Raw genomic sequence first — 27,342 nt, 5'->3', positions numbered from 1 at the left:
GGCCACCTTCATATTTTTTCAAGAATTTTGATTTCTTTGGAACTTAGCTTAAAAATTTTGGAATCAGAGTATGATGAAATTAGGCTGAGTTTTAATCCGACAGAATGTGAATTGCTATAATTAAATTGAAATAGTTCTTCTCAACTTGAAATCCAACTAGAATCACTAATGACCATGCCCTTTAATGCGACTGCATACCGGGGTATGCTGATCAGCGAAAGTTTACAATATGCACTAGCGCTGATTGTGAAGCATATATCCAAGGAAAGTGGTCTACTTACGCCACTTCAGTTTCTTTTATCTGGAATTTCAATAAGTCACTTTTATTACAATTATTGTTTCTTTAGTGTTGCACCATATCCTTTACGTTTTGCCGTCCTGGAACCGACTCGGCAATCAGAATTAAGTAGCCATAAGAACAATGTTCTTCAGCTACTTAAATATTATTAAAAACAATATTCTTTAGGTACAATATTCTTCAAGTCCTTACCTGAGGTGCAAGTGAGAGCTAGTAATTTGTATCTAAAGAGGTGATATTCAGTACGTAACCCAATTACTGTGGAAGAGGCGTGTTTAGAAAACTGCCACACAAAAGAGTAGAGGCCGCTAATCATCCATAGAGGGGCTTAATAACTTAGTTGTTTGTATTTCTTTTCTTCTTTATCGTGTTTTTCTTTCTGTTTTATTCGTCTTTTGTTGAACTGCGACAAGTTTTCCAATATATTCGTTCATTCATTCATATACATTAACGTAAACAATGGAGCGGGTAGTCAATTAAAACAGTTATTTTGCCGATCTTGTTTCTTTTATGGTCACCTCGTACATTGAGAATAATTTTGACAATTATTCGGTAAATATTTAGCACCAAAAATACTTCTTCTCCTCGTTCTGTAAAATCGATTATTTTAACTTCCTCCGATCGTCATCAATAGACCTATTACCTTTAATTGAGCGGAGTGGGTCGTAAGTTACTGATCGTTAAGGCGCCAAAGACAGTTTGCATTTTGGCGAGAGACTTTCGTCTGTATGGGTTGATGTTCGAGCCTAAGAATCGGATCGTTCTTTTTTATTTATCTTATTAAACGAGCAATAATTGTATGTCTCTAAATTTTTCCCTGAAAAACTTTTTTTTTCTTTTTTTTTTTATATTGCCATAATACCCGTCTTCCGGTGTGAAAAAAGCAATCTAGATATGTCACGACTCAGGGTAAATTTGTTTAGAACTTTAACTTTGAAAAATAACTTTCATATGAAAGAAGTCACAAATACTTGGAAAAGGCGCTGGGGAATTGGCTCCGCTTTTTTCGTGATTTCTCCCACCTTTCGGAAAACCGAGATCAGTTTAATACCTGATTAAAAAATGACTAAGGGGTCATTTTTTGGCTTCAACGTGACGGTAGAAGATTTAATGATATAAAACTAAAATTAGATTTTTGTGAAATCTGCTGTACATCAGTGTTTTTCTTATTACGGGTAGTGAAGTATAGTTGATAAATTTTTTGGTGGGCCTTAATTTCTGAAAAGCATTTTTTATTTGAATTGTCGAAAGTATAGAATAATTTGTCGTTATAGATATGCAAAGAAGATTTGACAAATAAAATGAAATGAAGCTTGTTTCGCGAAAGTTTTTTTTTTTCAACGTCTTTCTTTTCACGTAGCGAAATTCAGTCTTCTGGTATTTAATAGTAATAGTAAAAAAAAGCAAAAAAGACGAGAAAACACCGGTATGCCAAACACCTTTTGCAGAAAACATTATTATTGTATAAATAACAGTGGAAACATCCAAACTTCTGAAAATTTTGACTCGTATTCAGTTTTTTAAAGATATTTGCAAAAATGCGTTGTTTCTCGATAATAAAATTTACAAAATAAATTAAATATTTATTTTAGTTGGTAGTAGGTTAATTTCAGTTTCAATATCTAATATATGTATATTTTTGTTTTTGTTTGCAAGCGTAGGGCATTGCTTCCTACTATGTACTTGCATACTACTTAATTTAGTTATTTAAATTTCGACTTTCTGCAGGGGTCCGAGAGTGTGTTCTAGTATAGTTGTTATTATTTCTAATTACTAATCTAAAAAAATGCCAGCAAACATTCTGCAGCTCACCATCGCTTTAAACTCCGTTCTTTGAAGGAGAAACTGGTTTGGACCTTGGACTGGCATGCGTGTAACAACTTAAGAAATGTCATTATCCCCTCTAAGTCTTTGATTATATTGATGCATGTTGCTCCGAATAAATTATATTTTAATATCTTATGCCTTTTTTATATAGCACTAAGTTTCTTCAACAATGAAGGTCCCGTAGTCCTGCTTCTGAGACTCTATTTTATTTCGCAAGGCGCAACACTGGTATCCCTTGCACATCGCTTGGCTGCAGATTGTGTGGATGCAACGCGATCCGAAGATCCGTCCTTCAGACACAGCTGTAGTGAGGATGAACTTCTCATTTTTGAGGATGTGTGGCTCTTGATTTCAGATCTGGATGAGGATAGGCTATACCGTGAGGTTATTTTTTTATGTTTTTTTTTTGTTTGTTTTTTTATTTTTTTTATTTGTTTTTTTTTTTTTTTTTTAGGGAGCCTGGTATCCAATAATGGGAATATTGAAAACATACTCACATAACAAATATAGTTGGTTACCTTGAATAGCACTTAGATCTCCAAATGAATTTTGTGCAAAAGAATTAACTGTAGTAGCTAGACAGCTCATTCCAAGAGGGGCAAGATAGTCTTTATGTCCTTTAATTTTTGCTTTTCCAGTCCTGGGGAGGGGGAGGATCCAACAGCTAAGTCTGACCATGGTGGAGAGAGCAGCACAGATGAATCAAATGATGTCGAAATATATTCGTGGTCAATGCACGCCCGGTGCAGTAATGTTCTAGATGTATGGTGACTTCAAGAACGTGCATCTTCTACCAAAACAACTAAAAAGGATACAATAAACCATACATTTCTGTTTAATGAATGTACACTTGCATGGGTGAAATATTCAAGGTTTAATCGGTTAAAACCAAGATAATCCAGTCAGGGGTGTAGCTAAGGGGTAGAGGGGGTGTTTTAAGGTAGGGAGGAGGGAGTTCCTGGGTGTCACCGCAACGTGTCAACACCTTGAAAAATTTGCCTTGGAAGTTTGGCTTCTGTGTCCGCATTTGTTGGCATACTGGACGATTTTGTCGACACGTTCTTTAAATACCTCCTCCAAATTTAAAACTAGCTGCACCCCTGTATCCAGTGTGCTTAGCATGGATTCGTTAGTAAGAGACGATATGATATGAATGTAAAGTAAAGTTTTCACATTCATATGTGAATGATTGAAATTCAAATTCCCGCTATTGAAATTTGGGTTTTGAATAATCAATTTCCTTAAATATCTTACGTTTCTTTCAATCATATTTTCACGTATTTGTGTTTATGTAACTAAACCGGCTTCTTTGATTTGAATTTTTTTCGTATTTGTCACTTTTAGAAATATCCGCCATTTCGTTTGTGTGTTCAGAAGCTGCTGATCAGAAAAGGTAAAGAAAATCAAACAATATTTGTAAATGACCTAATTTTTGGAATCCACACTGAATTATTGACGCTGCTCTTTGGTGTGTAATAGACCAGGGAGAAATATGTGAGAATGAATATGGGCAGAGAATTGAGGGAGTGGGTTAAACTTCAGGTTTTTTTGTTGTTTTTTTTAGAGAAATTTATCGGCAAATTATACCGGTATCGTATCGTACGCTACCGATATATCGGTATCGGGACCTAAGAATCCACATCGGTCGGGACCTAAATATATATATATATATATATATATATATATATATATATATATATATATATATATATATATATATATATATATATATATATATATATATATATATATATATATATATATATATATATATATATATATATATATATATATATATATATATAATCTTGTCTCTTTAAACGAGCAATAATTGTATATTTATGTATTTTTTCAAATTTTACAATGTATTTTTTCACCGGACTAGTCTCAGTTAAAGATAGGAACAGGGGCACAATTAGTGATAAGGAAAGAGGTAAAGAGAAATGGGCAAAACATTTTAAGAATTTTCTAAACTGAGATACAGTTGCAGGAAAAGATTAAAATGAAAAAGTTCGTGATACCTTGGATGTGAAGGAAGATTGGTTTTGTGAGGAAGAACTAGCGACAGTAATAAAAGGATTAAAAAATAATAAGGCTCCAGGTGCTTATAGTGTGGTAAATGAGTTTCTTAAATATGGTGGCTCTGAGGTTAGAAATAAGTTACTGAAGATTATGAATATTGTTTTTGAAAAAGCGGAAGTACCTAAAGATTTTAGAAAAATCTTAACTAAACCACTGTCTAAGAAAGGTGATAAGAGTGTGTGTGGTAATTATCGAGGCATTGGTCTAGTCTCTGTAAGTAGCAAAGTACTTAGTAATATGATACTTTTTAGACTGAGAGAAGCTGTAGACAAAGTTTTAAGAGAAGAACAGTGCCGTTTTAGAAAAGCTAGAGGATGTGTCGACCAAATTTTCACTCTTGGGTTAATAATTGAGAAGTGCCTGAGTTGTCAAACACCTTTGGTCCTCAGTTTTGTAGATTATGAGCAAGCATTCGATTCTGTTGATAAAAAAGCTTTAGCAGAGGTATATACCCTTGTATGGTATACCAGACAAATACATTAAAGTGATTAGTGCTGTGTACGAGAATAACACTGCTGCGGTTAAAGAAAAGAGGCTAGCAGGTGGTTTTGTATTAAATCAGTGTTTAAGCAGGGTTGTTCTATCTTCCTTTATATGGATTAGTTTGATGGACTTTGTCTTAAGAAGCACAGGAAGGGTAATGGGAGACCACGGAATCAAATGGGGAGGAAAAACTCTCCTGGACTTAATTATACTGATGATTTAAGCATCCTAAATGAAAGTGCGAGCAAAACGAATGAACTTATAGAGGTTTTGCGAGTTCAGGGTGCTAGAATAGGTTTGAAAATTAATGTTAAGAAGACTAAGTCACTAAGGCCAGTAATAAGTGAAGATGAAAAGGTGACGTTGGGTAACGAAAAGATTGATCAGGTGGGTAGCTTCACTTACCTTCGTAATAGGCTATTATTAATAAAGACGATGGGAGCAGTGAAGGTGTTAAAAGTAGAATAGTAAAGGCTCAGAGTGTTCTTTCATAGTTAAAAAAAAGTTTGGGAGAACAGGAAGATAAGTGTGCAAACAAAGATTCGAATATTAGAAGCTACAGTAATGACGGTTGTCAAATATGGCTCTGAAGCATGAGCCCTCCGAAAAGCGGATGAAAATTTGCTAGGTGTTTTCCAGAGAAATTGCCTACGGATTGTTCTGGGTACCCGGCTGACTGATCGTATTTCAAACTGTAAGCTGTACAAAAAATGTGGTTCAATCCCGCTTTCTAGGGCTATAATGAGAGAAAGGTTGAGATGGCTAGGGCACGTTGCGTGGATGAAGGATGACAGATTGCCGAAGATTGTCCTTTTCAGCCAACCGTCTAGAACTAAGCGGAAAGCAGGTCGTCCTCGTCTGGGGTGAGAGGACGTCATAAAGAAAGATTTAAAGGAAATGGGAACTTCCTGGGAGGGTGTAAAAAGGAGGCTTTGAATAGACAGGGGTGGTGGAGGACTGTGCGTAGCTGTGTTGGCCTCAGGCAGCTTGGTGCTGCGGTGAGTTGTTAGTATTGTTCTTCAAAACAGTTCATTATTTTTTTCTTTTTTTTGAAAATTGGTATCCTGGGATTTCTGGCCTAAAAAACAAATTATATAGGTCACGAGTCTGAGAAAATTCGTTAAGAGCGTTTTTCCTTGGGGGGGGGGGTGGATTGTATCCCCTGAGTGACGTCATATTATGACCGAACCATTTAATAGTCGTAATATTTTCAGCTTCGAAGAAGCTGGACAAAATTATCACCAAATCAATTGAGCGGCACATCCATCACACACCCGTAAAGGTGATTTTGAACCACCTTGATATGGCCGAACGTACTTTTAAACTCCGATGAAGCTATTGAAGAACGGCTTGAACATCCTTTAAATTGTGGGATTTCTCTTAATCCAATGGATCTCTTGGAAGAAATATTGCGAGACTCGAACCTCACTAAACGATTTAGACAGATCACGAGTTTTGAAAAATTCGTTTATAGCCTTAATTTTGGAAAAGTATTTTTAATGAGAATAATGTCAGATATCTCACATTCATACGCATTTAAAGAAGAAATTACAACGTTTTTACCAGGGGTGGTCGTATTGTTTTTGGTATCTATGTCGCATTCAAAATCGTACAAGATGAAAAATGACTCCGTACAGCTAAAACGAAAGGCATGGAACAAGCGACAGCAAGAATCACATTGAAGCTGATTTGCCATTCTATGACTCCATACTCACGAATAACATATTATGTTAATTATGATAATTATTAACGATAATTTTGCTAGTTCGTAATTTAGATGTTTCAGAAGGTCTATACGATGGAACATAGGAGAATATTAATGAATTATATAACAACGTAACTAAAGTAAAAATATAATTAATGGGGAAAAGCTGGAAAAGATTTTTTTTATTTTTATGACTTCATAATTATGCAAGATGGCGAATCAATCCAAAAAGGAGAACGAATCCCAGGAGGACGCAAATCCTATAAATGTATGATTCTGTTTAGCTTCACTGACAAACGGCCACACTCAAACTTTGCTTCACTGGCGACTGGCAAACATTTTTTCAGTGACTGTTCACCAGCCATTAAAAATTTTTTATTTCCTATAAAATTGGTAACTAATAAGTCGTCAGACACTACGTGAGTGAAAATGTCTCTTTGGTTTTGGTTGGATATTAGCGACTATGAAATACTGATTTCTCTTTCCTTTTTTTCAGTTTACGTCGAAACCGGTTGAAATGATTCTAGTGGTTGTGCTAAGACTCATCAACAGATTCCAGACCTCTAATGAGCGCTTAAATTGTGATAAATCTAGTCAAGTGGTATGTCACTTTTCCTTTTATACTTACTCTTTAATTTTATTTTAGTTTACATTTTATTTTGAAAGTTGATTATTTTCATATCAGAAGTGTTGTCAAGTTGTTTTTTTTTATTCATGGTAAAGAGGAATTCATCAATGTAACTAGAAAATGTACCGCCTAAAATGTAATGTCGTAATTTCGTCAAAATCCTGGGGGAGGGGGCAAAGTTGGAGCCAATTCTCCCAAATAAAGTGAAAATGACAGTGAAAACCGAAAAAAATGATCCATATATTACCATAAAGGCAAAGATATACTAAAGAAAACTGACCTGTTTCTCTGGATACTTAGATTATGCAGGCTAATCTTAGTTATGACAAGATTTTTTTGCACAAACTAAATTTCAGCTGGGGGTGGGGGGCAAAATTTGGTGTGGAGGGGACAGTTGCCCCCCTCTCTGCCCCATAGCAAATTACGCCTCTGCTAAAATGTATCTTGGCAGCATTTTCATCCACCAAAAACTACGAAAAATTGCTATAAAATCTGAACCATTAATCATCGGTTTTTAAAAGGAACTGTTAGTAATTGGTTTAATATTTAAAAACTATTTTCAGAAAAATTTGTGAGGAATAAGCAATTTCCAAGTTTTTCCGGCTAATAATCATTATGGTGATAGTTTTTGACAAAAAGCAAAAACAAAGGAAACATTGCTGCATTCCTTTTTTTTTGCACGGATAATCTTTTAAAAAAAGTCAAAATCTCATATTGAGACTGTACTTCAGAAAAGCTGGCAGTTATGCAAAACTATTATGGCTATGTTAAATTTTTATTTAAGCTCTCAGTTTGGCTCTCATCAAATCCAACAGAAATTTGTATGCACATCATGAAGTATTTCTGTCTCAGATTTTTCATTTCTTTTCAAATTTTTATTTGTTTGATGCATAGAAAATGTATTGTTTCAATTTTTGGTTTCAGTGGAAATGCTTCTCGGGCAATAATACTTTCAGAATGAAATATCTAAAGCAGTTACAAAACAAGGAAATTTTTTTAAATAAAATAATGGACCTATGACCAGAAGGGAGAAAAGAAAAAAACAATCACATGAATATTTGTATGTATCCACGGTGAGGACACCTTGTTTAATCAAACCTTGCTGATCTGTATCAAGCAAGGCGTCTTCAGTATGGAGATGAAAGGGATCCACGGTAAGGACACATTGTTTGATCAAACCTTGTTGATCTGTATCAAACAAGGCGTCTTCAGTATGAGATGAAAGGGATGTATCCACGGTGAGGACACTTTGTTTGATCAAGCCTTGTTGATCTGTATCAAACAAGGCGTCTTCAGTATGAGATGAAAGGGATGTATCCACGATGAGGACACCTTGTTTGATCAAACCTTGTTGATCTGTGTCAAGCAAGGCGTCTTCAGTATGGAGATGAAAGGGATGTATCCAGGATGAGAGCACCTTGTTTGATCAAACCTTGTTGATCTGTATCAAACAAGGCGTCTTCAGTATGAGATGAAAGGGATGTATCTATGGTGAGGACACCTTGTTTGATCAAACCTAACAAGGCGTCTTCAGCATGGAGAAGAAAGAGAGGCGTCCACAAGGAGGACTGTTTGTTTGATATAGGCGAAATATTCTTGTGGTTGTTTCTTTTTCTCCCTACTGGCCATAAGTCGGTTGTTTCATCAAAATTTGTTTCTTGTTTAATAATAGCCCTGTATTCGCAAGCCTAGTACAAGTATGTTAAACAAAAATTTGAGTTGACGGCAAAACTCGCAGTCTATGTTATAAAATATCTCTAAGATGTGGAGTTTTGCCATCAGTGTGATAGTCGCATTGACTGTAAATTTTTGAAACTGGTGAAAATGTAGCATTAACCTGTTTGCAAATGGAATATTCACAATATAGACAGTACAACAAAATAAAAAAGAGAAAACTAGAAAACTTGTTTTTATAAAATTTTGTGACTAAGCTATTAAATATCTATAATTCAGAATTTAAATATTTGTATGCTATTTTGCATTCTATATTGGATATTTCTGATTTTATATTTTTTCCATAAAAGGTAAGAGACTATAGCATTGGATTTGGATCAATATTTTTTTCCATAACTTCAAAACTATAGAACTAATTTCATGTTTGATATACCAGGTTTAACCCTCAATCTAAAGGCTACAAAAAGTAAATTTTTATATGGTTTGTTTTAAAAATCTTTATAAAATGAAATTGGAAACTGAAAAATTTTAGTTATATATTCACGTAAAATCATTAACAAGGAATACACCCTTTTGTTTTGGACATTATAAACTTAATAATGAACTATATCATAGGCAGCGCAATAGCGCTGCCTAAGTAAAGAACGATGTTGGCACAATGTATTATTCATTTTCTCGTTTGTTTTCTTTAGACCAGGGCACTTCGTATCGAAGGAGTTGTCGTAGAAACTTCGAAAAGGGCTCATTCGATTGGAAATTGTTTAATGGCTAGTGCCCTTTTTAATAGTCGAAAGTGATTGGAAGGCAATTAACCCCCTCTCACATCCCGCCACTTCCCCAAACACATCCAATCAAAAATTTGAGCTATCCATTTTGTTTAACGTAGTTGAAAGTTCTGGATATTATGTCTTTGAGGATGACAAACCCCCCACACCCCTCAGGGCACGGGTTGTAATTTATGCCCAGGGGGCATATAAGGTTTTTATAGAAAGCGTTGTTGTGGAAAAGTCAAAAAAAGCTCATTTGATTGAAAATTGAAAGGGCTAGTGCCTTTTTTAATAGTCGAAAGTGATTGGAGGGAAACTAACCCCCCTCTCACGCCCGCCACTTGCCCAAACACATCCAATCAAAATTTTGAGACAGCTATTTTGTTCAACGTAGTAGAAAGTTCTGGAAGTTATGTCTTTGAGGATGACAAACCCCCCTTACCCCTCAGGACAAGGATTGTAAGTTATGCCCTGGGGGCATATAAGGTTTTTATAGTAAGGGTTGTCGTAGGAAGTTTTAAAAGGGCTCATTCTATAGGAAATTCAAAGGGCTAGTGGTGTTTTTAGTAGTCGAAAGTGATTGGAGGGCAACTAACCCCCCTCTGGTGCCCACCATTTCCCCAAATATATACAATACAAATTTTGAGATATCCATTTTGTTCAACGTAGTTGAAATTGAAAGTCCTGGAAATTAGGTCTTTGAGGATGATAAGCCCCTCAGGGCAAGGGTTGTAAGTTATGCCCTGATGGCAAATAAGGTTTTTATAGTAAGGGTTGTCGTAGGAAGTTTTAAAAGGGCTAATTCGATTGGAAATCGAGAGGGTTAGTGTCCTTTTTAATAGTAGAAAGTGATTGGAGGGCAACTATCCCCCCTCTCAAGCCCACCATTTCCCCGAACACATTCAACCAAAATTTTGAGATAACCATTTTATTCAACGTAGTTGAAAGGTCCGGAAATTATGTCTTTGGGGTTGACAAACCCCCCACAGCCCCCCGGGGCAAAGGTTGTAAGTCATGCCCTGGGGGTATATAAGGTTGCTATAGAAAGTGTGGTCGTAGAAACTTCAAAAACGGTGCATTCAATTGTGAATTGAGAGGGCTAGTGCCCTTATTAATAGTCAAAAGCGATCGGACTGTGAATGCTTTTGACTATGACGCCCCCCCCCACTGCCCTCATGGCTAAGGTTGTAAGTTGTGCCCTGGGGACATATAATGTTTTTATAGAAAGCGTTGTCGTAAAAACTTCAAAAGAGCCTCATTCGATTGGAAATTGAGAGGGCTATTGCCCTTTTTAATATTCGTAAGTAATCGGAGGGAGAATCACCCTCCCCCCTCCACGCCCGTCATTTTCCCAACCATTTTCGATCGACATTTTGATATGGCCATTTTGTTCAACGTAATTGAAAGGTCTGGAAGTTATGTCTTTGAGAATAACAACCCTTCCCCCCCCCCATAGCTCTTAGGGCTATGGTCGTAAGTTATGCCCTGGGGCATATAAGGTTTTTATAGAAAGTTTTGGCGTAGAAGCTGCAAAAAGGGCTCTTTCAATTGGAAATTGTGAGGACTAGTGCCTTTTTTAGTTGTCGAAAGTGATCAGAGGGCAAATGCCCCTCCTTCTACGCCCATCATTTCGGCCAACACTTCCAATCAAAATTTTGAGATAGTCATTTTGTTCAGTGTACCAGAAAGGTCTGGAAATTATGTCTTTGAAGATAGCCAATCCCCCCAGCCCTCAGGGTAAGGGTTATAAGTTATGCCCTGGGGACATATAAGGTTTTTTTCGAAAGCGGGGTTATATAAACTTCGGAAGGGGCTAATTGGATTGGTAATCAGACGCTCTAGTGCTCTTTTTAAGAGTCAAGGTGATCCGACGGCAGCTACTCCCCCGCACAAAGACACACGTCGTATTGTCCCGAAATGCATCTAATTGAAATTTTCAGATAGCTATTCTATTCAAAATAGTCTAAATATCATATAAAAAGGCTTTTGGGGTTGAAACAAACCCCAGAGATTAGGGGCAAGGGTTGTAAGTTATGCCCAAAATTGTATTTAAGGTTTATATGGAAGGGGTGGTTGTTAACTTTAGAAGCGGCTCAGTCTTTCTCCCTGAAAAAGACTATGTGAATTTAAAACGAACAGAAATCAGTAAAAAAAACTTTTTCCATAAAATAAGTTTTTTAAAAAAAGTAAAGAACTCCATTAAACCAAAAATGAGCAATAATATAATCAAATAATCTACCAAGCAAACAATTACCACAAGTCAGTATCAATATATAAATGAAAACCAAAACAAAAAGAAATTAAAATAAATTGCAGAGTCAAGCTCAAAAAGAACAGAATTTATCCTGAGTAGGGTTTTAAAACCTATGCTTTCTAAAAGCCAAAGAATATTTTGTACTTTAATTAATAAAGTTCTTTTAAATGTTTTCGCTTTTATAACTTTAATAAATCAAAAATTAATAAAGATTTTAAGGAATAAATATCAGCGTATGTATATTAAACTGACAATATACATTTTTTTCAGTAAATTCATTTGAATTTTTTGTGGAAAAAGTTTTTTCAAATAATTTATGTAAATCGCTGTCTACCGCTGCAACACTGATTACAAACAGGAAAAAGCTTATGGCTTTTTCTTAGTTGCAATAGTAAGGGATGGACCTCAGTATGGTACCATACCCAAGGACAAGTAACTTTTCAAAAGCTTGTATTATCTTAACTTTTAGTTACTATGTGCCGAAGTTTGTCCTTTACTAGGTTTCAGCTATATCCAGTATATCTTACATAGTCCCCAATTAGAATGAACTATATTGATCTTTTATGTAATCTAATATGAAACATTTGCTACTACAGAGTTGTAGAAAAATGCAGTTTTTTGTAAAAAATAAATGATTTTGTTTTTGAAATTATTTTTGTTAATTATGAAATGTTTTTAAATACATCAATTTCCTGTCAAATGAGCCATTAAACAGCTCTGTGATTTTTCAGTGCCCCGCCAGTTGCACTGAAAAAAAGAACGGAAAGAAAAAAACAAACCTGCTGTCGCTGCGCAAAATCGTAGTTCAAGCAACTTTTCTTGTTTTTCAAGCCAACATATTTTCTTTGTTTTTCAAGCCAAGGGATAGTTAGTTTTCTATATAGTGGTATTGGACAATGCGGTTCTAATAGTGTCCTTCGTTTTTTTTTTTATCTGATTCTAGTCTTAGGAGCTATTGGCTATTTTATTTTTTACTATGGGACTATGGGTCTATTTTATTTTTTACTATGATCGTCTCTTACTAGGCTGCTAGCTACAGCTGCAACCCTGATTGCTAACAGAGGGGATATCATTAAGCAAATATGGCTTAGCATACCAAGGATTTCAAAGAGTATATTGTGTGATAGGGTATCCGAATGTTCCAGAAGTTCGATAGCAACTGAATCATATATCTAAGGCACTTTAAAAAATTGAAGTTTATAGAAGTTTATAGAAGTTCATTTAAAATTGAGTCTTTTGAAGTTTATAGCAAAGGTACGAACTTCAGCGTAGAATATTATAGTAATGTGTAAAGCTAAATATGGAATAGTTTGTATTAAGGGATAGAAATCTCTTTTCTGCAGCCATGAAAAAAATGAAATCTATGAAATATATTTTTCCAGTGATGTCTATGTCTTTATGTGACCTCAGACAATGTTTGCTGAATAGAAGTCCCTTTTAAAATGTCAAGGAGAGTGAAAATGAAATATAATCGTTTATAGAATTTAGTAAGCGGAAACTTACATGGTCACATATATTTCAAACAGTAGGAAAAATTGGGAGTTCAGTTTTTAACTACTTCTATATGTAATTATACAATTTTTGATACTAGCGGGGGCTGAACTAAAAAAAAAAAAAATGTGAAAAATCAGTAAAAAGATTAGCTAAAAGGTACCAAACATCTTAACAAGATACAGCTTTTCTCTGAAGTTTTTAGTTGTCTTTGGGAATCAATCAATTGTTAATGCTCAATATTTTTGTACAAAAGACGTTGTCAAGTTGATTTTCAGGTCAACGTGGCAACACTGTTGAAAATGTGGTACTATCCTAAAAACTTCATAATTTTGAAACAACCCAGATAAAGCCTTAGAAATGGCGGTTTTCGGGTTTTGATAGACCTAAGATGGCACTGATGAAGTTTAATGTGAGTAAGGCTGATTAAGACTGATTAAGATTAACATGAGTAAGGGCTGACAACTCCCATACTTTTTCAAGAGCAGAACGTAATTTGCACTTCACTGAAAACAAAATAAACTTTTAATGTTTTCACTTTTTTGTCTTTAAGAAATAAAAAATTATTGATACTGTAAGAAATAAATATCAGTTTATGTATGTTAAACCGACAATCCATGGTCATTTGTGTTTTTTTTTTTTTTTCAGTAAAGTTCAGTTTATATTCTGGTCTTGAGAAGGCATGGGTATTGTCAGTCCTACTGATGCTAATTTTTACTTGGCTATTTATTGTAATTTCTGTTTGTTTTCGGGTTTTATTTATTCATTGATGGTGATTTGTGCTAGTTTTATACTGGGAAGTTTATTTGACTTTTGGCTTAATGGAGCTCTTTACTTTTCTTTGAAAAACTTCTTTTGTGTAAAATTTTTTTTAAATTGATTTCTGTTCGTTTTTTTATTGACGTAGTATTTTTCGTAGGACAAAAATTATATCTCTACAGTTTTTTCCCTATAAGAATCCGTAGTTTGGCTTGCTATTTGTATGTTGTGAAACTTTTTTACAAATGTTAAGTCCTGACACAAAGAGCATTGTTTAATTTAATTTTATACCTCCTCAAGTTGACCTGAAAAATAAAAACATAATATCATTCCCAAAAATTCTTTCTGCTTTAACAATTTGGATACGCTTACACTCTTTTTGATTTATTTAAATCGTAAGAGCAGAAGCAGTAATAGTAGTAGCACCGAAATTGTTTTAATACCCCCAGTCATTCTTTATATTATGTCGAGGTTTTTTATATGCAACCATACACACAGTGCTTGTAATTTAGTTTTAAAGCATAATGGACCTATTAAATAATTGCAGGGGGGTTGACATACCCAATATTCCTAATTACATAGTTAATGGACCGTTCTACTATGCTAAAAAAGATGGTTATCTCAAAATTTTTACTGGATGGGCTTAGAAAATTAAGGGGCTTGGGAGGAGGAATCCTTGCCCTCCAATCTCTTTTTACTTCTTAATACTCTTAAATTTTGTAGGAGCGTCAGTAGCAGTCTGCGCATAGCGGCTTTGGTGTGTTCAAAATTCCTTTCAACATCCGTAGTAAGTTTAAACTTATACCATTAACTGTTCCTGAAGTGTTTCTGATGCGTTCAATTAACAACCTGCCTGAGCATAGGGATCCATACATAGTGATCCATACAGATTTAATTCCATATAGTTTCAATTATTCGCCAATTTTTTTGCCGTAATACCCTTAGTTTTAGTAGAAGTAGTAGCAGTAGGGTTAATAGTACTAGCATTGGTAGAAGCAGTAATAGTAGAAGCAGTGGTAGTTGAATGAGTAGAAGCAGTAGCATCAGATAAAAATATTTTCTTTTGGTTAGTTCAACATCTCCCACAACTAACCCTGTTAGTTTTAACTTCACACACTAAACTGTTCCTAAGATATTGCTATTTCACCCTTCTGACATTCTGCATACAGACAGCCTGTTGTAGTTAAGTTCATCTTCCACTTCTTCAAACTATTTTAAAATTTCACCCTCGTATTCTTAGGTAGAGCTGTAATGGTGGTCTCAGTAGTATTATTGGTATTACTAGTAATTGATTTAATAAAATACTTTCCAAAAAAGAAGTTTTCAAAGAAAAGTAACGGCCATTTTAAACTCAAGATCAGCAGATACTAATTCCTGTTAAAATTCAAGCTCAAAACGACCAGAAATTGCTATTAAATAATAAATGAAACCCAAAACGAACAGAAATTAAATAAACAATCGTACAAAAAACATACAATAACTAATAATATAAACGAATAAATAAACTTAAAGCAAGTAATGCTTAAATTGAGCTTGCAAATCAAGCTTCAAACGAAAAAATTTATTATGCTATTGAAGTATAAATAAAACTCAAAACGAACAGAAATTAAATAAACAATCAATGCAAACAAACATACAATATAGATATTAATGTAAATGAATAAATAAATCTTAAAACGAGTGAAACTTAAATTGAATATTCAAGTCAAGCTTGAAACGAATAAAATCACTACGAACAAGAGTTTGGGTATCGCCTCCTTCTCTCACTGTAAAAGTCTAAAACCTAATAGTAATTTCTTTAATAATAATTTCTGGTCGTTTTGAGTTTGAATTTTAAAAGTGTATTTGCTGATATTAAGTTTAAAATTGCCTTTACTTTTCTTTGAAAAACTTTTTTTTCGGGATTTTTTTTTTTTTAATTAATTAATAGTAATATCGGTAGTACTAGTAGCAGCAGTAATATTAACGTATTGGCTAAGAGTCGTTGCAATAGAAGTAGTAGTTGTAAAAGAAACAGTGATAGTGGTGTCAGTAATGACTCCCACATAATGCCTTATGCTAACATTATATTCTCGTTTAAGCATTCTTTGAAAGTCCCAACTTTATGCCTATGTCAATTCTCGACATACGCTCTTTTGACAATGTACATGCACATAGCGTCTTAAAATTTAGTTCAAATTTTCCCTCAATATTGTAAATGGTGTAGTGTGGTAGTAGTAGTATTAATAGTCGTGGTAGTTGTAGTAGAAGTGGTAACATACAAAAATATCCTTTTTGATCATCTCCCTTATCATTTCCTGAAAGTTCCAAATTAATATACCCAGTAATTCCTGAGTTACGCCCTTTTGACAATCCATATACACATAATGTGTTTTTATTTAGTTCAACACTCCTCCCCCCTCCAACATTCTCTGAAAGGCTCACCTGAGTGCCCTTCGTCTTTTTGGAAAGTAAAGTTCAAACAAGCATACCTTTCTCGATAACATATACTATACGTCAACGATGAACGAGTTACCTAACTTACAGCCCTTGTCCTGAAGACTCTGGAGAGGTTGACATCCCCAAAGAAGTAATTGCCGGACCTTTCAACAATGCTGAACAAAATAGCTCTCTTAAAATTTTGATTGGATGTACTTTGGGGAATGATAGGCTTGTGGGGGAGGGGTGGTTTGCCCTCCATTCACTTTTGACACTGGAACTTCCAATCAAATGGAGTCACCCTTTCCATAAAAGCTTTATAGCCCCGGGGCATAATTTAAAACCCTTGCCCCTAGGCTCTGGGTGATTATGTCCACCCTGAAGGCATTGCTCTTTGGAATATTGTGAACAAAATGGCTATCTCACAATTTTGTGTCAGGGAGGGGGGGGCTAGTTGCGCTGTATCACTTTTAACTCTTAAAAGGGAACTATAGCTTTAAATTTCTAATCAAATGAACCTCCTTTAAAGTTCACACAACCACCCCTTCCATAAGAACCTCATATGCCCCCTGAGCAAAACTTATAACCCTTGCCTCCTGACTCTAGACCTTCTTATTCCCAATCCAATGAGCTCCCCTCCGGAGTTTATATGACCATCCTTCCCATAAAAACATTATATGCCCCCGGGGCACAACTTACAGTGTTTGCCCTGAGGGTTGGGGGGGGGGGGTGTCATCTTAAAAGGAGTAATTACTGGACCTTTATACTACGCTAAACAAAATTGCTATCTCGAAATTTTGATTTGGTATATTTGGGGAAATGATGGGCGCGGGGGTGGTTGCCCTACATTCACTTTTGACTATTAAAAAGGGCATAAAACCATGCAATTTCCAGTCTAATGAGCCCCTTTCGAAGTTTCTACGACAACTTCTATACAAAGTGCCCTGGTCTAAAACAAACGAAAAAAAAAGAAAAATAAGTAATACATTTTTCCCACGTCGGTTTTTACTAGCGCTGCCTATGATATTTGTCCTTCCATTCGGGTAAAACCAAATAAATTGTTATGTTTTGCAACAAAGTCTACAGTTTGTTTAAAGACAATACAATTGAAGAAGTGTGGATTCCAAAAATGCAGCTTCAAGAAAATACAGGGTTTCTCATTCAAATGATACTAAAGCTACAACTGAAAAATATTGTTCGCTGGGGGAGGGGGGATGGCTGCTTGGGCAGTTCATGTTCAGACAACATTTTTCCTAGTTTTTCTTTTTTTTCTTTAATTTCTTTAATATCAGTTTCACTAACTGTTTTATTTTAGGATGTAATTCAGAGTTTCTCATCATTTTGGTTACAAAACTGGAATAGATTAGTTAGTGTAATAGAGTATTTTCTTGGCCGGGCTCTAATTGAGGAGGAGGCCCATCCGGATCTATCGAAAATCGTTTCAATGTTCGCATGGTCGCATCTAAGGAGCGGGCTATCTGGAGCTGAAACCGTTGATAGACTTAGGTCGCTTGTAGATATCTATGGAAAAGAAACTGATCATGTATATGCAATATGCGATGGAATGTATCAAGGGGTGAGTTGTGTTTAAACGTTGTACAGAAGGTTTCTTTTCTTCATTATTTCTTCTTTTGCTACTTGTTTCAAAGAGTATGGGTAACTTATAAGCGTGGGAACTGGCGCGAGTTTGTACAGAACAAAATATATCAACGGCATCTAGTCGTTGGCGACACGTAGCATTTTACTGTCTGATCTCAGTCCCTGACATAAATTTGATTACAGAGCTTGAAAAATACCAAGTGTCACAGAATGCTAGATGGCGTTGGTAGTTTTTTTTTCGACACTGGTGCCAGTTTCCACTCTCATAAGTTACAAATACTCTTTGACTTGTTTATCTTGTGTCTCATATTTTATTTCCTACCTTTATATTGTCCAGTAACGCATGTGCGCCTGAATCTGTTTCAAGTAGGATGGCCAAACTCGTCAAAACAACAGAAAACAGGTATATTTGATTAGCGTGTTGCTTTTCAGTATTCCTTGGTACTAGACATGACGCATTTCTAAACGAACAGGCAAGTATCTTCTAGGAGTCGTTGTATAGACTATGTGAGAAGGTACTGAATCATTTTTCATTTGTTTTTTTGTTAGTTCTATAAAAATTGCCCTGTGGTAGCATAGTGGATTGATGCTCTGTTTGGCAATCCGGGGCCAAGGGATCGGTCCCTGCTGCCACAAGGTTGGGCGACAGGCCTGCTATTTGTCAATGTAACAAAAACAGCAACTGTTCTCAAGCAAACGCTATTATAACAAAATTCTTGCTTCCTTACTTTCAGAAAAGTTATTCTATCGCAAACCAGTTCCCGTAATGCCTAAATATAGTCATGGGCTATATACAATAACTTTTAATATTTTTACTTAATATAATTTTTTACTTATTTGCTCATAATGGCATTTTAAAAAAAAAAGTAAAATCAGCAAAATCTATATATAACCTATAGTTGAATCGATGCATATAGGGGGGGGATACAGTTACGGTGGAAGATACTTCAAAATTATAGTATTGTAGTGTTTAATTTAGAAGATGAATAAACTGGACTGTTTTCAAATAGAATATATTCAACTTTGAAATTACAATCAACAGAAATTTACAGAAAGTAGAAATAAAACGCATTAAGTTGGAAAATGGTATAAACATAATGTAAATTTAGCTTTTCTCAGAGGACAAAATTTGAAGTCACTTGGTTATGGAATGAGGAGCAAAAAAAAAGGACGTCAATAAACCATATAAAATATTAGTTAATTCTTTTGCAGATACTTAAGGAACGACTGGTTTCAGGGAGGCTGAAGGGGCTAATTTGCAAAGAAATGTATGTATTATGTTTAAAATTTAAGTAATTATCAACTAAAGATTTCGGGAAAGGGCCTGGGTCCCCTGGATATGAAAGTAGTTACACCTATTAGTTACATTCAAGTTAAACCTAGTAGGATACGAAAGTAGTTACACCTAGTAGGATACGAAATTAGTTACATTCAAGTTAAGCCTAGTAGGGTGCGAAAGTAGTTACATCTAGTAGTTACATTCAAGTTACGCCTAGTAAGATACGAAAGTTGTTACACCTTGTAGTTACATTCAAGATATACCTATTAGGATACGAAAGTAGTTACACATAGTAGTTACATTCAAGTTACACCTAGTAGGATACGAAAGTAGTTACACCTAGTTACACCTTGTAGTTACATTCAAGTTACATCTAGTACGATACGAAATTATAGTCTAAGGATTTCAGGAAAGGACATGAGTCCCCTTGATACGAAAGTAGTTACACCTAGTAGTTACATTCAAGTTACACCTAGTAGGATACGAAAGTAGTTACACCTAGTAGTTACATTCAAGTTACACATAGTAGGGTACGAAATTAGTTGCATTACAGTTACGCCTAGTAGGATACGAAAGTAGTTACACCTAGTAGTTACATTCAACTTATGCCTAGTAGGACACGAAATTAGTTACATCTAGTAGTTGCATTCAAGATATACTTAGTTGGATATGAAAGTAGTTACACCTAGTAGTTACATTCAAGTTACACCTAGTAGGATATGAAATTAGTTACACTTAGCAGTTACATTCGAGTTACACCTAGTAGGGTATGAAATTAGTTACATTCAAGTTACACCTAGTAGGATATGAAATTAGATACACCTAGTTGTTACATTCAAGTTACAACTAGTAGGATACGATAGTAGTTACACCTAGTAGTTACATTCAAGTTACGCCTAGTAGGATACGAAAGTAGTTACACCTAGTAGTTACATTCAAGATATACCTAGTAGGATACGAAAGTAGATACACCTAGTAGTTACATTCAAGTTACACCTAGTAAGATACGAAAGTAGTTACATCTAGTAGTTACATTCAACTTACACCTAGTAGGATACGAAAGTAGTTACATCTAGTAGTTGCATTCAAAATATACCTATGGACACGAAAGCAGTTACACCTATCAGTTACATTCAAGTTACACCTAGTAGAATATGAAATTAGTTACATTTAAGTTACGCATTGTAGGATACGAAAGTAGTTACACCTAGTAGTTGCATTCAACTTAAATCTAGTAGGATGCGAAAGTAGTTACACCTAGCAGTTACATTCTAGTTACACCTAGTAAGATACGAAATTATTTATATTCAAGCTAATCTTTGTAGGGTGCGAAATTATTTACATCTAGTAGTTGCATTCGACTTACACCTAGTAGAATGCGAAATTTGTTACACCTTGTAGTTACATTCAAGATATATTTATTAGGATATGAAAGTAGATACACCTAGTAGTTACATTCAAGTTACACCTAGTAGGATACGAAAGTAGTTACACCTAGTAGTTACATTCAAGTTACGCCTAGTAGGATACGAAAGTAGTTACACCTAGTAGGATGCGAAAGTAGCTACACCTAGTAGTTACATTCAAGATATACCTATAGATACGAAAGTAGTTACACCTAGTAGTTACATTCGAGTTACACCTAGTAGGATACGAAATTAGTTACATTCAAGTTAAGCCTAGTAGGATACGAAAGTAGTTACACCTAGTAGTTACATTCAAGTTACGCCTAGTAGGATACGAAAGTAGTTACATCTAGTAGTTGCATTCAACTTAAACCTAGTAGGATGTGAAAGTAGCACCTAGTAGTTACATTCAAGTTAAACCTTGTAGGATGCGAAAGTATTTACACCTAGTAGTTGCATTCAAATTACACTTAGTAGGACACGAAATTAGTTACACCTAGCAGTTACATTAGAGTTACAACTAGTAGAGTACGAAAGTAGTTACATTCAAGTTAAACCTTGTAGGATGCGATAGTAGTTTCATCTAGTAGTTGGATTCGACTTAAACCTTGTAGAATGAGAAAGTTGTTACATCTTGTAGTTACATTCGAGTTAAACCTAGTAGGATATGAAAGTAGTTACACCTAGTAGTTACATTCAAGTTACGCCTGGTAGGATACGAAAGTAGTTACACCTAGTAGTTACATTCAAGATGTACTTATTAGGATATGATAGTAGATACACCTAGTAGTTACATTCAAGTTACACCTAGTAGGATACGAAAGTAGTTGCATTCAAATTAAACCTAGTAGGATGTGAAAGTAGCTACACCTAGTAGTTACATTTTAGATATACCTATAGATACGGAAGTAGTTACACCTAGTAGTTACACTCAAGTTACACATTGTAGGATACGAAAGTAGTTTCACCTAGTTTAAAAACGCTTTGTAGTACTTGATTAAGCATAATGTTATTTGACAAAAAAACTAAAATGTTGATAAATAGAAAATTGTCAGAATTTTGAGGCTCTTATAGTCTCAAATTAGGGACTACAATAAGATAAACCGTATTTTACCCTTTGTAGATCATATTGACTGCATAAAGACATCTTGTTTCGTTAAGTTACGCTGGAACTGCTACTATTAAATGTGCATTTTAACTTTTATGTGTATCAGCAATTTATTTTAGAGGGCTTAAATTTCGAATGGGTGTGGCGGGATTTGGTAAACTGAGAAAAAATGACCTCAGGGAATTTTCTTGAGGAGGTGACATTCTGGATAACGCAACTTTGATTAAGAACAAAGGATGGCTGTTCTACTTGGAAAATTTGATATAGTATAGAAAAAAGAAAAAAAAAAATACGAGTCCTTGGGTGTTACGGAACATCAAAGCCACTTGGACTTTCATTATTTCTTTTATTATAATGATATTATAATATATGAATTATTCATTAGCTTTTAGATATCAATTGCAATTATTGCAATTTTATATCTTTGTCATTATGAGCATATAAGTACTTTTAAATATCAAATTTTAAATATGAATTTAAATATCAGTATATTAATAAGCTGCATTTTAGCACATATGCAGGTATTGGTTTGGGACTAAAGGGAGGTTATTTGAAGAAAAAAAAAATGGTTGGAAACGCAAGAAATCATTCACAAAGATTTTGAAAGAGGGTCCGGGCCATCTGAATGCCGATCAGAGGAAAAGATTCAAACTTGTGGAATCCAAACGCCTCCCCTTGCTTACTTGCCTAGCCTGAACCTTCATCGTGTCAGTTGTTCATATTTTATTTCGAATATTATTTTTTTAGAATGCAACTAAGAGTGCAGTCTTTACTTTTCCTGTCTAAGGGAGGCATTTTGGCCATCCCATCTTCCCATTTTTTTTCTTCGGTCATTCTGAATTGTGACAAAACCTGATAAAAATAGACATACGCCACTTGGTGGCGTATGTCTCTTTTATCTTCGTAGCCATACAAGGTGGGAAAATCATGACTGCACCATTCGATTTGTCGGGCTGGGTTTACCCACGACACATACATAACTCATGTTTGACCAAAACGGCATATATCGCCTTTTTAATTATCACAGCCAATTAGTTTGCAAAACAAGATATCTTCATGCAAGTCGTTCTGCCATATATAACGCACAAAAACAAGCAGATGAGATAGGCCTTGAATGTCGGTATACTCATCTAGTTGTAGAAAATGATATTCACTACCAACTACTCTCGCGATTAATTTATCTGCCACCCATTCAGCCATTTTGTCAATTCGTCGCGCGACCGTATTATTGGATAGTGGTATGCGCACTGAAGAACTCATTGATTTGCGCAGTGAAGAACTCGTAAGCAAGTGAAGAACTCACTGATTTGCGCAGTGAAGAACTCATGAGCAAGTAAAGAACTCATTGATTTATCAGAAGATACGTCACTGAAAAATAGTTTTAATCGTAAACAATAATCGAAATGCTGGCTCTCAGTTGCTGATAACTATCCTTGTCTGTTTGATGAAGCTATGATAGTCCTCCTCCTTTTTACTAGCTCATATCTATGTGAGGCCGGATTACTTAACTAGTAATCCGGCCTTACAGTTACATGGATAGTTACAAGGATAACTATCCTTGTCTGTTTGATGAAGCTATGATAGTCCTCCTCCTTTTTACTAGCTCATATCTATGTGAGGCCGGATTACTTAACTAGTAATCCGGCCTTACAGTTACATGGATAGTTACAAGGATAACTATCCTTGTCTGTTTGATGAAGCTATGATAGTCCTCCTCCTTTTTACTAGCTCATATCTATGTGAGGCCGGATTACTTAACTAGTAATCCGGCCTTACAGTTACATGGATAGTTACAAGGATAACTATCCTTGTCTGTTTGATGAAGCTATGATAGACCTCCTCCTCTTTACTAGCTCATATCTATGTGAGGCCGGATTACTTAACTAGTAATCCGGCCTTACAGTTACATGGATAGTTACAAGGATAACTATCCTTGTCTGTTTGATGAAGCGATGATAGTTCTCCTCCTCTTTACTATCTCATATCTCTGTGAGGCCGGATTAAATGACGCGTACTACGGCATTACAGTTACAATGAGAGCTACAATGATAACTATCCGTGTCTGTTTGATGAAGGTATGATGGTTCTCCTCCTCTGGACTAGCTCATATCTATGTGAGGCCGGATTACTTTATTAGAAATCCGGACTTACAGTGACATGGATAGTTACAAGGATAACTATCCTTGTCTGTTTGATGAAGCGATGATAGTCCTCCTCCGCTTTACTAGCTCATATCTATGTGAGGCCAGATTACTTTACTAGTAATCTGGCCTTACAGTTACATGGATAGTTACAAGGATAACTATCCTTGTCTGTTTGATGAAGCGATGATAGTCCTCCTCCTCTTTACTAGCTCATATCTATGTGAGGCCGGATTACTTTACTAGTAATCCGGCCTTACAGTTACATGGATAGTTACAAGGATTACTATCCATGTCTGTTTGATGAAGCGATGATAGAACTCCTCCTCTTTACTAGCTCATATCTATGTGAGGCCGGATTACTTTACTAGTAATCCGGCCTTATAGTGTCATGGATAGTTACAAGGATAACTATCCTTGTCTGTTTGATGAAGTTATGATAGTCCTCCTCCTCGTTACGAGCTCATATCTCTGTGAGGCCGGATTACTTTATGAGTACTCCGGCCTGATCGTGACATTGATAGTTTCAAGGATAACTATCATTGTCTGTTTGATGACGCGATGATAGTCCACCTCCGCTTTACTAGCTCATATCTATGTGAGGCCGGATTACTTGACTAGTAATCCGGCCTTATAGTGACATGGATAGTTACAAGGATAACTATCCTTGTCTGTTTGATGAAGCTCTGATAGTCCTCCTCCTCTTTACTAGCTCATATCTATGTGAGGCCGGATTACTTTACTAGTAATCCGGCCTTATAGTGACATGGATAGCTACAAGGATAACTATCCTTGTCTGTGTGATGACGCGATGATAGTCCTCCTCCGCTTTACTAGCTCATATCTATGTGAGGCCGGATTACTTTACTAGTAATCCGGCCTTAGAGTGACATGGATAGTTACAAGGATAACTATCCTTGTCTGTTTGATGAAGCTATAATAGTCCTCCTCCTCTTTACTAGCTCATATCTATGTGAGGCCGGATTACTTTACTAGTAATCCGGCCTTACAGTTACATGGATAGCTACTAGGATAACTATCCTTGTCTGTTTGATGAAGTTATGATGGTTCTCCTCCTCTTTACTAGCTCATATCTATGTGAGGCCGGATTACTATATTAGTAATCCGGCCTTAGAGTGACATGGATAGTTACAAGGATAACTATCCTTGTCTGTTTGATGAAGCGATGATAGACCTCCTCCTCTTTACTAGCTCATATCTATGTGAGGCCGGATTACTTTACTAGTAATCCGGCCTTATAGTGACATGGATAGTTACAAGGATAACTATCCTTGTCTGTTTGATGAAGCGATGATAGACCTCCTCCTCTTTACTAGCTCATATCTATGTGAGGCCGGATTACTTTACTAGTAATCCGGCCTTACAGTTATATGGATAGCTACAAGGATAACTATCCTTGTCTGTTTGATGAAGCGATGATAGACCTCCTCCTCTTTACTAGCTCATATCTATGTGAGGCCGGATTACTTTACTAGTAATCCGGCCTTATAGTTACATGGATAGTTACAAGGATAACTATCCTTGTCTGTTTGATGAAGCGATGATAGTCCTCCTCCGCTTTACTAGCTCATATCTATGTGAGGCCAGATTACTTTACGAGTACTCCGGCCTTACTGTTACATAGATAGTTACAAGGATAACTATCCTTGTCTGTTTGATGAAGCGATGATAGTCCTCCTCCTCTTTACTAGCTCATATCTATGTGAGGCCGGATTACTTTACTAGTAATCCGGCCTTACAGTTACATGGATAGCTACAAGGATAACTATTCTTGTCTGTTTGATGAAGGTATGATAGTTCTCCTCCTCTTTATTAGCTCATATCTATGTGAGGCCGGATTACTTTACTAGTAATCCGGCCTTATAGTGACATGGATAGTTACAAGGATAACTATCCTTGTCTGTTTGATGAAGCGATGATAGTACCTCCTCCTCTTTACTAGCTCATATCTATGTGAGGCCGGATTACTTTACTAGTAATCCGGCCGTATAGTGACAGGGATAGTTACAAGGATAACTATCCTTGTCTGTTTGATGAAGTTATGATAGTTCTCCTCCTCTTTACTAGCTCATATCTATGTGAGGCCGGATTACTTTACTAGTAATCCGGCCTTACAGTTACATGGATAGCTACAAGGATAACTATCCTTGTCTGTTTGATGAAGCGATGATAGTCCTCCTCCGCTTTACTAGCTCATATCTATGTGAGGCCGGATTACTTTACTAGTAATCCGGCCTTACAGTTACATGGATAGCTACAAGGATAACTATCCTTGTCTGTTTGATGAAGCGATGATAGTCCTCCTCCGCTTTACTAGCTCATATCTATGTGAGGCCGGATTACTTTACTAGTAATCCGGCCTTATAGTGACATGGATAGTTACAAGGATAACTATCCTTGTCTGTTTGATGAAGCGATGATAGTCCTCCTCCGCTTTACTAGCTCATATCTATGTGAGGCCGGATTACTTTACTAGTAATCCGGCCTTACAGTTACATGGATAGCTACAAGGATAACTATTCTTGTCTGTTTGATGAAGGTATGATAGTTCTCCTCCTCTTTACTAGCTCATATCTATGTGAGGCCGGATTACTTTACTAGTAATCCGGCCTTATAGTGACATGGATAGTTACAAGGATAACTATCCTTGTCTGTTTGATGAAGCGATGATAGTCCTCCTCCGCTTTACTAGCTCATATCTATGTGAGGCCGGATTACTTTACTAGTAATCCGGCCTTACAGTTACATGGATAGCTACAAGGATAACTATCCTTGTCTGTTTGATGAAGTTATGATAGTTCTCCTCCTCTTACCTAGCTCATATCTATGTGAGGCCGGATTACTTTACTAGTAATCCGGCCTTACAGTTACATGGATAGCTACACGGATAACTATCCTTGTCTGATTGATGAAGTTATGATAGGACTCCTCCTCTTGATTAGCTCATATCTATGTGAGGCCGGATTACTTTACTAGTAATCCGGCCTTATAGTGACATGGATAGTTACAAGGATAACTATCCTTGTCTGTTTGATGAAGCTATGATAGTCCTCCTCCTCTTTACTAGCTCATATCTATGTGAGGCCGGATTACTTTACTAGTAATCCGGCCTTATAGTGACATGGATAGTTACAAGGATAACTATCCTTGTCTGTTTGATGAAGCGATGATAGTCCTCCTCCGCTTTACTAGCTCATATCTATGTGAGGCCGGATTACTTTACTAGTAATCCGGCCTTACAGTTACATGGATAGCTACAAGGATAACTCTTCTTGTCTGATTGATGAAGTTATGATAGTTCTCCTCCTCTTTACTAGCTCATATCTATGTGAGGCCGGATTACTTTACTAGTAATCCGGCCTTATAGTGACATGGATAGGTTCAAGGATAACTATCCTTGTC

The 27,342-nt window shown here is 35.9% G+C and overlaps 1 protein-coding gene across 1 annotated transcript in view; it reads left to right on the top strand.

Moving 5' to 3' along the window:
- The first annotated feature begins 6,895 nt into the window (after positions 1-6,895).
- The window catches only part of IntS9 (integrator complex subunit 9), a 118,376-nt gene continuing 97,929 nt past the window's right edge, over positions 6,896-27,342 (top strand). The window contains exons 1-2 of the mRNA XM_089101047.1: positions 6,896-6,996; positions 17,702-17,962. Of these exons, the coding sequence (XP_088957173.1) occupies positions 6,913-6,996; positions 17,702-17,962 (345 nt within the window). The 5' untranslated portion in view covers positions 6,896-6,912. The remainder of the gene's footprint in view (positions 6,997-17,701; positions 17,963-27,342) is intronic.

The sequence above is a fragment of the Artemia sp. Qi Xiang Cuo genome, chromosome 15 (assembly GCF_049724085.1).
Source record: "Artemia sp. Qi Xiang Cuo chromosome 15, ASM4972408v1, whole genome shotgun sequence".
Classification (NCBI taxonomy): domain Eukaryota; kingdom Metazoa; phylum Arthropoda; class Branchiopoda; order Anostraca; family Artemiidae; genus Artemia; species Artemia sp. Qi Xiang Cuo.
The sequence above is the reverse complement of the archived record's forward strand: the minus strand, read 5'-3'. Positions and strand labels throughout refer to the sequence as shown.